Raw genomic sequence first — 13,517 nt, 5'->3', positions numbered from 1 at the left:
ATATATTACCACTGCATAGAGAATAACATTTTAAAAAGTACTTTCCAAACTAATGTTTATACTTTTTTCCCCTTTTAAAAACCTAATCATGTTATAGCTGGTTACAAACAACAAAAATAACTCTAAACCTAGCAAGACATATTTGAATATTTTGCTGGTTTTGTGAACTGAAATGTTGTAAGGATGCTTGGAAAAGCTAAAAAGGACTAGTTTTCTTTGTGAAATTTTAAGTATTAAAGTATTTGTTTTGCAAGACCAACTTTATGATACTTTAGATAATAGAGATTATACTAAATGTTCTTTTGAATAAACTTATTCTTAGATGATATACTTTTATATACAATAAAACTAACAGTAATAACCTCAGATAGTTCAGTTATTTAACAGCAAAAATAAAAAGTATCCAAATCAAAGGTAAACGGGCAAAGAGAATTACTCTCGAAACGTTAGTGCTGAATTTAAAAAAAAGAAACCCTAAATTTAGAGCAACCTGGAGCACTACTTAAAACACTCTCAGCTTCTTCACAGGAAAAAGAAAAAAGCATTAAATTAATCGCCCTTTCTGTCACGTACTAATTTTTAATTCTAAATAACTAGAGAACTCAAATCATGGCACATAAACGGGAACTAAGAACCTCGGAGTGTTCTGTGGACGTTGCACAAGAGATAATATCTAATGACATCATGACACGAAAAGATGGGCTAATACCCAAACACATTATTCAAATAACGCCAGTTAATATTTTATATTCATGACACACGCACATAAACTATAACAACTTGTAAACGAACACTAACTTTTCTCCGTTGCCCCAGGCAAACAAGGTCCCGTCCTTACTAAAGGCATAGACTTTGCAGTTTTTCCCAGATTCCCTGGAAATGACAAAAAAAAAGTTTAAATTAGTAAGCATTAATAGTTGTCAAAAACCTGATTACAAAATCCACAATCTTACTACTAATGTAATCTTCACCGCTAAGAACTTACATAAATTGAAAAAAAGTAAGTCCAAAATGCTTTCGTCTGTCATAGCACTTTTAACTAAGACAAGTGTAAAGGAAAACCTGTTGCCATCGAGTGGATTCTGACTCATAATGACCCTATAGGGTCGTCTCAGAATCTCCGCGGGTGAAGGCCACACTGCAGGATGGGCTCCATCATGCACACTGCAGCAAGAGCTCCAGCACTCAGGTCCAACCTGAATAGACCCAGAGTCTCCCACCAGAGATAGATTTCTCACCTTTCCTCTACCCGTTAGATTGCTGTAGGGCACAGTGGTTCCACACAGCCTCTGTGCAGACTTTCTGCAAGACCAGTCAACCCGGTTGTATTCTCTGAGGCTGTGTTCAGCTCAGTTTAGTGCACCCCACCTTACATGCTTTCACTCATTCCTGCTGCCTTGGAATTGCCACAGCCCACTGAAGTGTAGCACCCAAGCTTTGCCACAGACTTTGTTTTCTACAGAAGTGCTTCCCAGACATTGGCACACATACAAACCACCCGAGGAGCCTGTTAAACTACCGTTTCTAACTCAGTCAGTCTGGTAGGGCCTGAGATGTGGCCTTTCTCCACTGGCTCACAGGCGATGCCAACGTGGCCGGTCTTAGGCCCACAGTGCCAGTATCAAGGTTCTAGAGAACTGGGCCTAAAAACAAACTGGTCCGTAGATTCAGGTGATTGCAGCCTGATTATAAAAGCTCCCACTAGAAGTGCATCTAATAGTTTCAACCCTTTTGTTGAGCAGCTACTTGGATCAGTGGTTCACAAGGTGGGATCCCCAGATTAGCAACATCAGTATCACCGGGAAACTTGGTAAAACATGGACATTCTCAAGCTCTACCACAGATCTAATGAGTCAAAAATCTTTAAGTGGGGGGTCACAATCTGTGTTTTAATAAGCCCTCCAAGTGTCTCTGATGCATGCTAACGTCTGAGAACCACTGACGTAGAGCCGTGATTCCTTCAGGATTACAATGTCTAATGTCTAATCCCATCATTTCTTCTGCATTAGCCGGAATTCTTCTATGAAGAACTTTACCTCAGCTATTTGGTTACTATAAAAAACCGTTTGCATGAGAAAGGCAAGATAAACGCTTGATTCTTTCCCTTTATCTGTTTTCTAAGTAATGAACAAGGACTCCAACAACCTTCCATGCTGACCAATAAGGTTTGGGGGAAGGGAAGTTCTGGGGGGAGTATTTATATACTCAGCATGTTTTAATCTTCTTAGGCATTATTCTTGTTTATGCTCAAATTGTTCCATCTTAGGTTGGTGTTGATCCCTTCAAGGGGACTCCCTTTGACAAAATCCCCGTAGTCTTTGACAGCTTCCTTGCTTTCTGGGACAAGCTGTCCGGAGCTCAACTTGTACCTTTTGACCTGGAGTCAGAGGCTTTTCCAAGGAACTGGTATTCAGAGATAACAATCTATAGGGCAAAGGTATTCACTCCTACTGGGTCATTACCGCTTTTTCGGTGGACTGAACTAGGAAATACAAATGTTTTCATGAAAAGAAATCTTGAGTTCATATTGATATTCACAAGCCTATCTTTTTACTCTTATGCTGAAAAATGTTGGTTCCTAATGATATTACTTATTTGTTTTATCCTACAATATATTCAAAATAAAATCAATTTTCTCTTAACAATAAAACTATTAAATGCACTGAAGATTTTTGCAGTTCTTCATATGGTTATGCCACCAGCTTGATATAAAGTTACAAAACCAAACCAAACCCAGTGCCGTCGAGTCAATTCCGACTCATAGCGACCCTATAGGGTGGAGTAGAACTGCCCCATATTGTTTCCAAGGAGCGCCTGGAGGATTTGAACTGCCGACCCTTCGGTTAGCAGCTATAGCACTTAATCCCTACACCACCAGGGTTTCCCTGATATAAAGTTAGGTTCATTCATTTCAGTTTTCTATTTTAGTTCTTTACTTAAAACAATTGCATGATCCAAAGTCAAAACTATATAACAAAGCTCATTCACAGACATGTCCCCTGCATGCTGTAACTCTCTCTCTCTCCATAGGTAATCACTTTTATTACTTTTGGTTTACACTTGCATTGTATCTTTATGGGAAAAATATATATCTTTATCTCTCTAGCTCTGGTGGCACAGTGGTTAAGAGCTCGGCCGCAACCAAAAGATCAGCAGTTTAAATCCACCAGCCGCTCCCTGAAAACCCTATGGAGCAGTCCTACTCTGTGCTATAGGGTCACTATGAGTTGGAATCAACTCAATGGCAACAGGTTTTTTATCTAGCTATATGCTATATAGAAACCCTGGTGGCGTGGTCATTAAGTGCTATAGCTGCTAACCAATAAGTCAGCAGTTCAAATCCATCAGCTGCTCCTTGGAAACCCGATGGGGCAGTTCTACTCTGTCCTACAGGGTTGCTATGAGTCGGAATCGACACGATGATAATGGGTTTGGTTTTTCTTACATATTATATACATATATTCATATTTTCTTCCTTTTTCTTTTTTATTCTTTGACTTCACAAAGATTACTGGCAATGGTTTGACTATTATATTTTCAAGTTTTTCTCATTTTTTTTTTAAGATAAAATTCTTCTAAGACAGAAGACTGAGCTCAATTACACTAGTGTCTAAGCTTTCTCTTGATGCTGTCCTCCCTGCCCCCCCCCCCTTAACTGGGCTTATTATTTTCAAATCTGAAGATCATTTTCCTTGATAGAGAATATGTACTCTTTGTGACTTAATATTATACAGTATGTTCCAAGAAACTAGTAATAGTTTATCTTGCTTTTCTTTTTTCCCCAGAACATAACAACAACAAAATAACAATCTAGAAAGTACTATACAGTTGCCTATGACATCACTCCACAAAACACCCATACCTTTGAAACACGGTGCTTTCTGTAAAATGTGGTGGTCCGTTCACCAGGTAGAGTCCTTCTGACCCTCGGACTAAAGAAATGAAATGGAAAGAACCGCCATTACCTTGTAATAAAGATTTAGTTATCACAGATGTTTTCAAAAGTACAAAAAACTTTCAGTCAAAATACTAACGAAATCCTTAAAACATTTCATGGGATTATAGACCATAAGCATTAAAAGGGCCCATTTTCTTACCCTATTATAGGGTCGCTATGAGTCGAAATTGACTCAACGGCAGTGGGTGGTGGGTTATGAGTCGGAATTGACTCGACAGCAGTGGGTTTGGTTTTTTTTAACGGAGGAGCAGCAGGAAGCAGTTTCTTCCCCCACCACTTGATGTCGCTTACACTAAAACTGTACCAAAGGAATGTACTCCTGGGGATGTAGACCCTCTCCCCTGGTGCTTTGGCTGAAAGCTCTAGAAGTGTATGAGTAACTATGTAGCTGCATGCTGACAAGATCTAACCTTAGCTCCAAGAAGGGGAAGTTATGTTCTTCCCTTTGACACCATTAAAGCTGACCACAAGACCATGATGCATCTTGAACCTAGACTGCATCAAGGAGCCTTCCTCCTCCTCCCCTGCCCCTTTTCCTATGCACACAGATCCCTATGGTTTAAGGTATATAGACACCCAAGGGCCCCTGGCCCCTCTGTTCCCTTCTCCCATGACATATTGAGGGGCTATCAGGGCACAAAAGAGATCTCGGTGTCAACTCACTGAGGGACAAAGGACCTTTCTGGGGTTAGGGGGAGGAAACCGATCTGTGATGAAATTTTGCCCTTTCCTCTGTCTCAGTTATTGTGTAAGTAATAAAACCAAACCAAACCCACTGCCACTGAGTCAATTCCAACTCGTAGTGACCCTATAGGGCAGAGCAGAACTGCCCCATGGGGTTTCCAAGGCTGTAAATCTTTACGGAAGCAGACTGCCACATCTATCTCCAGCAGAGCAGCTGGTAGGTTTGAACCGCTGACCTCTGTGTTAGCAGCCAAGCGGTTTAACCACTACACCACCAGGGCTCCTGTGTAAGTAACACAGCCTATGAAAACACCACTGGGTGAATGTCAATTATTCACTGAAGGCTGCAGCCCTGAACAAACTTACTGATTTAGGAAATAATATTGGAATCATTATTTCCTGTTCTTGAGCATAGAGAATATGACCCAGCTGAAGCAGGGCTCACAAGGCCTCAAAGGACACATCAACTGGGCCCTGAGGTATAAAGACAATAGATAGGATAATTTCAGAAAACACCTTTTAGGGAAACTTTCATATAAACCAGAACACAAAAGACTTTCCACTCTTATCTTTTTCTGTTAACGTGTAGTGAATAGAAATCTGTTGGACCAATGAAGACCTTCCTGACTGTCATTACTGAAACCTGTACCAACGATCACTTAAGAAAGACAATTCAAAATGTAAGATCACAGTTACTAGCCAATCTGTGAAAAGGTAAAGCTTTCAACGGTTTTGCCCATTTGTAATGTTAATACACACTGACGACTCCGTTATTTTCCTGGGACTCCGGCAGGCATGTCTGTGGCAGCGTGCTTGTCTGCTTCCCACTTTTTTGTCTTTTTGAATATATGCCGAATAAAACCTTTTTTTTGCTTTACTAAACTTTGTGGTGTTTTTCCCCCTACAACATTACTTTCATTCTTCATCTGCAGCTCATCACACCCTATTGCATAAAATCCTATAACTGCTAAGAAATAAATGGGTAATATTCCCCTTATTTGTTATCTTAGTTTTATGTTTCCTAATTATTTTCTAAGCTCATTTTCAAAATCTATGGATGTCGTAAGCTTGGAAACAGAATTAGAGGCTGGCTGGAACTCAGTTTAATCATCTTTGTATCGGTTTACCCTCTCAAGTAATCTTCACGAATAAAGACAGAAAAATTTCATTGTCGCTAGTGAAAAGCAGCTGTGGTGTCACGGAAAGGACATGGACTCAGAAGCTGAGCTGGGTTCATATGCTGGCCATGGGACCTTGGATATATCAACGTCTCTGAATGTGTGTCCTAGTCTGCAAAACTGAAATGATGCTGGGACACAGGGTGGTTGTGTGCGTTTGTCATGGATTGAATTGTCTCCCCCCAAAAACATGTCAATTTGGTTAGGCCACGATTCACAGTATTGTGTGGCTGTCCTCCGTTTTGTGATTGTAACTTCATATTAAGTGGATTAGAGTGGGATTGTAACACCACCCTTACTCAGGTCACCTCCCTGATCCAGTGTAAGGGGAGTTTCCCTGGGGTGGGGCCTGTACCACCTTTTATCTCTCAAGAGATAAAAGGAAAGGAAAGCAAGCAGAGAGTTGGGGACCTCATACCACCAAGAAAGCAGCACCAGGAGCAGAGCGCATCCTTTGAACCCAGGGTCCCTGCGCCTGAGAAGCTCCTCAACCAGGGGAAGATTGAGGACGAGGACCTTCCTCCAGAGCCGACCGAGAGAGAGAGCCTTCCCCTGGGGCCGATGCCCTGAATTTCGACTTGTAACCTACTAGACCGTGAGAATACATTTCTCTTTGTTAAAGCCATCCACTTGTGGTATTTCTGTTATGGCAGCACTAGGTAACTAAGACAGAATTTGGCACCTGGAGTGGGGTGCTGCTCTAACAGATGCCTAAAATGTGGAAGTTTTAAAACTGAAGGGATAGAGCTGCAACAGCTGTAAAGGACCTGCGCAGCAGAGAACCTACAGTGGCAGAGAAGTGGCGACAGCAGAGGACCAGGAGCAGCAGAACCAGGAGACCAGAGCGAGACGGTGCTGAAGCTGACCCAAAGAGCGGGAGAGCTCAGTGCCTACGTACTGGCAGAGGGAGTGGGGTGCCTCCGGGCACTTATCAGTGGAGCTACAGAGCTTTGGAACACTTGCACCAGCATGGGGAGATGCAGGCGTGAGGCCCTAGGAGCTGAGACGCAAAGAAAACATGAAACAGAAGCTGAAGTGGCTAGGAACACAAGAAGCTGAGCTTCCCCAGTCTCACAAGGTATGGCCATGACCTCAGGGGTTTCAAAGGCTGGAGCCATGGCCGCTGGTGTTTCTAAGGGTAGAGCTGCCACTCAGAAGGTTGAGGAGAATCTTGCGCCTAAAGGTGAGGGAGCAGACTTTCAGTCCCAGTGGGCCTGGAAGGTGGAGTTGAAGCCCAGGGCCGAGGAGCCTCTGCCCAGAATCTGGAGATTGGGGCCAATACCTAGAGTCTAAAGGGGAGGGCCATTGTGTAAATTATCTCAGAAAACAGGGGATTATTTTCAAAGCTTTGAGGGCTAATGTAATGTGTTCTGCTGACTTGCTTGGTGCCAGTTATGCCTTCTTTTCCTCCCAGTTTCTTCCATTTTTAATGGAAACGTCTAGCTTGTGCCTCTTCTGCCATTGTACCCCTGGAAGCAGATAACTTCTAGATTTCATAGACGAAGAGGAATAATCGGATTTTGAACTTGGAGTTAAGATTTTTGCTATGATATGATGGGGTGAATATGTTTTGCATGTTGCAAGGATGTAATTTTGGGGGCCAAAGGGTGGAATATCATGGACTGAAATGTGTCCCCCCAAAAGTATGCGTCATCTTTGTTAGGCCATGATTCCTAGTATTGTGTGGTGGTTCTCCATTTTGTGACTGTAATTTTATGTTAAGAGGATTAGGGTGGGATTGTAACACCACCTTTACTCAGGTCATCTCCCTGATCCGGTGTAAGGGAGTTTCCCTGGGGTAGGGCCTGTACCACCTTTTATTTCTCAGGAGATAAAAGAAAAGGGAAGCAAGCAGAGAGTTGGGGACCTCATACCACCAAGAATGCAGCACCCAGAGCAGAGCGCATTCTTTGGACATGTGGTCCTTGCACCTGAGAAGCTCCTCCAGAACCGACAGAGAGCTGATGTCCTGAATTTGGACCTGTAACCTACCAGACTGTAAGAAAATAAACTTCTCTTTGTAATATCATACATGAAAACAGTGTATGTTGAAAGTCCTCAGAAATGTAAGGCATTATTAAAATATTCACAATTTCTCAAAAGCAGAGCACAAGTAGGATAACACACACTCATTTACCACACACCAAATTACAGTAGTATCTTAAAATATTAAATGGGAACAAAATTAAAGACTAAATAAGCATTTTTAAATGGCTGAACTTGATGCTTCTAAAGTTGAACCAAATAAATCACTTGATTCATTCACTCAACAAATCCTCAGAGGAAAAAATTCTCTTCCAGATCTGGTATTGACTAGAGATATACAGGGATGAAAATCGGCCTTGTCCCTGACCACATTCAACTTACCAGACATTATTCAAATAATGAGTCAAATACACAGAACTGCATGTGTTTAGTACTGCAAAGGAAGGCTGCATGGTGCTACACGAGCATATAATACAGAGTTCTGACCTAAAAAACTGAAAGTTGCAGAAAGCTTCCTTGAGTAAATGATCTGTGGGCTGAGATCTGAAAGATGAACCACAGTTAACAAACAGTAACCATGTGAACCCTCCATGTCAAGAGGGACTGACCCAGCATCAGAGGAAGGGAAAGGAGGCCTATGTGGCTGGAAGGAGAAGTAAACAGGGCTCGGAACAAGCAGGATCTTGTAGCCTAAGTTAAGTAATGCTGGTGTGTATCCTAAGAATGGCAGGAATGTTTACACGGATTTAAACCTTTTTTTTTATTGTGGAAAAATATACATAAAACTTACATTTTAACAATTCGTGGTGTTATGTACATTCACAGTGTTGTATATTCATCATCACTACTTCCAGAACTTTTTCATCATTCCAAACAGAAATTCTATGCCTATTAAACAATAACGCTTCATTTCCCCCTCCCCCTAAGTCCCTGGTAACCTCGATTCTACTTCCTGTCTCTGTGGATCTGCCAGTTCTGTTGTTGTCATTAGCTGCTCTCAAGTCAGCCCCCGACTCACAGCAACCCCGTGTACACCGGAAGGAAAGGCTGCCTGGTGCTGCGCCATCCCCATGAACGGTTGTGAAGTAAACCCTTGCGATCCACAGGGTTTTCACTGGCTGATTTTGAGAAGCAGATCCCCATGGCCAACGAGCACCTCAAAAAATGCTCCAAGTCATCATTTTGTTAGTAGTTGTTAGTTGCTGTTGAGTTGATTCTGACTCCTGGCAACCCCACGTGTGAACAGTAGAACTGCTCCATAGGGTTTTCAAGGCTGAGATCTTTTTGGCAGCAAGTTGCCAGGCACCTCTAAGTGGGTTTGAACTGCCAGCCTCTCAGTTAGCAGTCCAGTGCTTAACCACTGGGTAATGCAAATCAAAACCAAAATGAGACGCTGCTTCACATCCACCAGGATGGCTACTGTCAGAAAAAATGAAAAATAGCGAGTGTTGGTGAGGATATGGAGTAACTGGAACCCTCAACCACTGCATGTGGGATTGTAAAACGGTACAGCTACCTTAGGAGCCAGGATGGCGATTCCTCAAAAAGTTGAACGTACAACCATCACACGACCTAGTAATCCCATCCCTAGGTACATATCCAAGACTTGGAAGCAGGGATTCAAACAGATATGCCGAGGTTCTTAGCAGCATTATTCACAATAGGCACAACGCAGAAACAAGCCAAGTGTACATCAACAGATGAATGGATAAACATGTGGTATATACATACAGTGAGATTCATTCAGCCATAAAGAGAAATAAAGTTCTGATAACATGCTACGACATTGATGAACCTTGAAAATATTATGCTAAGCGAAATAAGTCAGATACAAAAAGACAAATATTGCATGATCCCACTTACATGAAGTACCTCGAATAGGCAAATGTATAGAGACCAAAGTTTATAAGCGATTACAGGGGCAGATGGCGGGTGGGGGGGGGCCTGGAATGGAGATTCACAGCTTAACTGCATTTCTGTCAATGGTGATGAAATAATCTGGCAATAGGCAAATGCACAGAGACAAAAGTTTAGTAGTGGTTACCAGGGGTCGGGGAGGGGAGGGCGAACAGGAGTTCTTACAGAAGGGGTACCTAGTTTCTGTCTGGACTGATGAAAATTTTTGGAACTGGATATTGGTGATGGTAGCACAACACGGTGAATGTCATGAGTTAAGCTTGGCTCATGCAGAGAACGCCTATAAACATAAACAAAAAAGCTAGTATTTTTATAACACAAACAGGATCATTTACAGCTTATCAGTTGTGCGTTGCTGTCCAGCAAAAACAAAGCCAGATGGAGAATCAAGCTATCTTCATAACTGCAGATGATGGAGGCTATTTTAGTTAAGACCGTCTGAATTTGCTAACTATGATTATGGCACATAGTCAAAGAAGGCAGTAAGTAACCTTCTTATCACACTAATTAATTTTTCTTTTCTTTAAAGGATGCATCACGTTGGCAAATTGAACAATGATTCAAGTAGAACAGCCCAGAAAAACAAACGCCCCCTGTGTGGAGCCCTGCTGGCTGTTCTGAGCAGTGCCCTGGGCCCAGCTCTGCAGCCCTCTTCTCTTGGGGGCCTCACATGCTGCCCACAAGCTTAATTCGCAACGTCTGTCTGCGAACAACCTTGGACTAAGTGCCGTGTCGGGAGCTGTTTGGCCAGAGCCTTTTGACAAGTAGCGTCCCAACGAAATGCTCGATATTATTTATGTAATGAAACAGCATCTTTTTTTTTTTTTTTTTAAACAATAATACCCTTTCAAAAAGTTCTACCAATGTTGTAACTGCATGACTTAACCCGGTGATAAAGCATTTACTAAAAGTCTACCTTTTCTAAGATAAAAAAAAAAATTATGTGTACATTAAAAATGGTTAAAAGGACAAGCTTTTTGATGTATACATTTTAAGACAATAAAATTTTTGTGATAAAACAGGGAAAAAATTCCCTTACCACACCAGCGAAGCATGTCCCATCAATCATCTGCTGCAGTACCACTATGGTTTAGAAGAGAATAGCTCGTTCTTTTCTTTATACTTCAGATTTTAACAAATTTGAAGGATTAATTTAAAAATTAATATCTCAAGCTAGGAAGCTTATAGTGACCAGATGACGTACAGCCCTAAGTGACATGGTCACCGTCAGGACAGCCCCAGTGAAGCTGTGATGTGACTAGAAAACATGCCATACGATGATGTGGTTAAACCATGGTCTGTGGTCTTCAACTGCTGGCCTTGAGAACATATGCCTGAACTAACTGGCTAATTAAAAAAACGCAGCTTTCCCCCAGCTCATCTCAACTTCCTGTGTTCGCCAGCATCTTGTAATTAGTGACCCTGGTCTTCTGTATTTGTTGATTTTGCTGTTATCACCGACCACAATGTTTACTTGGGAAAAATTCAAAATTTCTGTACACTACTAAAGTGGCAGCTATGAGTTAAAATCGACTTGACAGCACACGACGACAAAGTGCCAGCTGTACCCCAAAAGAAGCCACAAAAGCAGCCCTTTTGGCTACAGCAGTTGGAACTTTCAGGGTCTTCAGGGCAACCTGCCACCGCTCGTCTGACAGTCTTTTGAACTGTGGTAGCTTGCGTATTGCTGGAAGCTATGCCACCGGTATTTCAAATACCAGCAGGCTCATCCACTGTGATGGTTTATATATGTGTCAACCTGGCTAGGCTATGATTCTCAGTGGTTTGGCAGACATTGGGCTGACTGCTCTTCCAGAATGTAATAACCTCCATGATGAGATCTGGTACAATGAAATCACCTCCATGATGAGCTCTGTGATGAGCAGCCAAAGAGTTGAGAGTTTCCCTGGGGGTGTAGCCTGCTTCCACTATATAAATGGATGTTCCCGCAAGGCTCACTCTTACTCTGGATCCTGCATCTGGCTCATCCTTCTGTGACCTCCACTTCTTGGGACATGAGCTAGCACTCCATTGTCTGACCTGCAGATTTTGCGTTTATCAGCCCATGCAACCACATGAGTCAGGAGAAGTCTGACACCTGACTCATGGATTTGGGACTTGCCAGCCTCTGCCACTGTGTGAGCCATTTCCTTAAATTAAATCTTTATATATTTTTATACATACATTTCATTAGTTTTGCACCTCCAGAGAACGCAGCCTAAGACATCCATGGTGGACATGTTTCAGCAGAGCTTCCAGACTAAGACAGACTAGGAAGAAGGACCTAGCTGTGTACCTCAAAAAAAAAACTGGCCAGTGAAAACTTTATGAATTGCAGAGGAAGATCGTCTGACAATACTGCTAGAAGATCAACCCCTCAGATTAGAAGGCACTCAAAATAGGACTGAGAAGTTCTATTCCTCAAAGTAGAGTAGAGCCTAATAACATAGATGGGGTAAAGCTTTCAGGACCTTCATTTGCTGATGTGGCATGACTCAAAATGAGAGTAAACAGCTGCAAACATCCATTAATAACTGGAACATGGAACTTACCAAGTATGAATCTAGGAAAATTATAAGTTTTCAAAGCTGAAACAGAATGCTTGAAGATAGATATCCTAGGCATGAGTGAGCTGAAATGGACTGGAGTAGCTATTTTGAATCAGACAATCATATGGTCTACTATGCCGGGAATGACAAAGTGAAGAGGAAGTGCATTGCATTCACTGTCAAAGAGAACATTTCAAGATCAATCCTGAAGTACATCACTGTCAGTAATAGGAAAATATTCATACACCTACAAGGAAGATCAGTTAATAGGACTATTATTGAAATTTATACACCAAACACTAACTCAAAAGATGAAGAAATTCAAGATTTTTACCAACTTCTGCAGTCTGAAATTGATCAAACATGCATTCAAGATGCAGTGATAATTACTTGTGTGTGAACTCTGAAGGTGGAAAAAAAGAAGGATCAGTAGCTGGAAAATATGGCCTTGGTGACAGAAATGCCACTGGGGATGGCATGACAGAATTTTGCAAGACCAATGCCCTATTCATTGGAAATATCTTTTTTCAGCAACATACACGGCACCTATAGGACGTTGCCAGATGGAATACACAGGAATCAAACTGACTACATCTGTGGAAAGAGATGATGGCAGAAGCTCAATGTCATCAGTCAGAACAAGGCCAGGGGCCAGCTACGGAATATACTATCAATTGCTCATATGCAAGTTGAAGCTGAAGCTGAAGAAAATGAAGACAGGTCCACGAGACGCAATGTATGACTTTGAATATATCCCACCTGAATTCAGAGACAAACTCAAAAACAGATTTGATGCACGGAACACTAATGACCAAAGATCAGGCAAGTTGTGGGATGACATCAATGACATCATACAAGAAGAAAGCAAAAGGTCATTAAAAAGACAGGACAGAAAAAAAAGACCAAAATGGATATCAGAAGAGACTCTAAAACTTGCTCTTGAACATAGAGTAGCTAAAGCAAACAGAAGATATGATTAAGTAAAAGAGCTGAACAGATTTCAAAGGGCAGCTCAAGAAGACAAAGTAAAGTATTAGATTGACATGTGCAAAGACCTGAAGTTAGAAAACCAAAAGGGAAGAATATGCTTGGAATTTCTCAAGCTGAAAGAACTGAAGAAAAAATTCAAGCCTTGAGTTGCAATACTGACGAATTCTATGGGCAAAATACTGAATGATCCAGGAAGCATCCAAAGACGATGAAAGAAATACAGAGTCACTGTGTCAAAAAGAACTGGTCAATGTT

The 13,517-nt window shown here is 41.7% G+C and overlaps 1 protein-coding gene across 1 annotated transcript in view; it reads right to left on the bottom strand.

Annotated features, from left to right (window-relative positions):
• EIF2A (eukaryotic translation initiation factor 2A) overlaps positions 1–13,517 on the bottom strand; it is a 35,142-nt gene that overhangs the window by 19,647 nt on the left and 1,978 nt on the right. The window contains exons 2-3 of the mRNA XM_010595957.3: positions 3,863–3,932; positions 799–873 (exon numbers count right to left, since the gene is read on the bottom strand). Of these exons, the coding sequence (XP_010594259.1) occupies positions 799–873; positions 3,863–3,932 (145 nt within the window). The remainder of the gene's footprint in view (positions 1–798; positions 874–3,862; positions 3,933–13,517) is intronic.

The sequence above is a fragment of the Loxodonta africana genome, chromosome 23, assembly GCF_030014295.1.
Source record: "Loxodonta africana isolate mLoxAfr1 chromosome 23, mLoxAfr1.hap2, whole genome shotgun sequence".
NCBI classification, from domain to species: Eukaryota; Metazoa; Chordata; class Mammalia; order Proboscidea; family Elephantidae; genus Loxodonta; species Loxodonta africana.
This window is presented reverse-complemented; position numbering and strand designations above follow the sequence as displayed.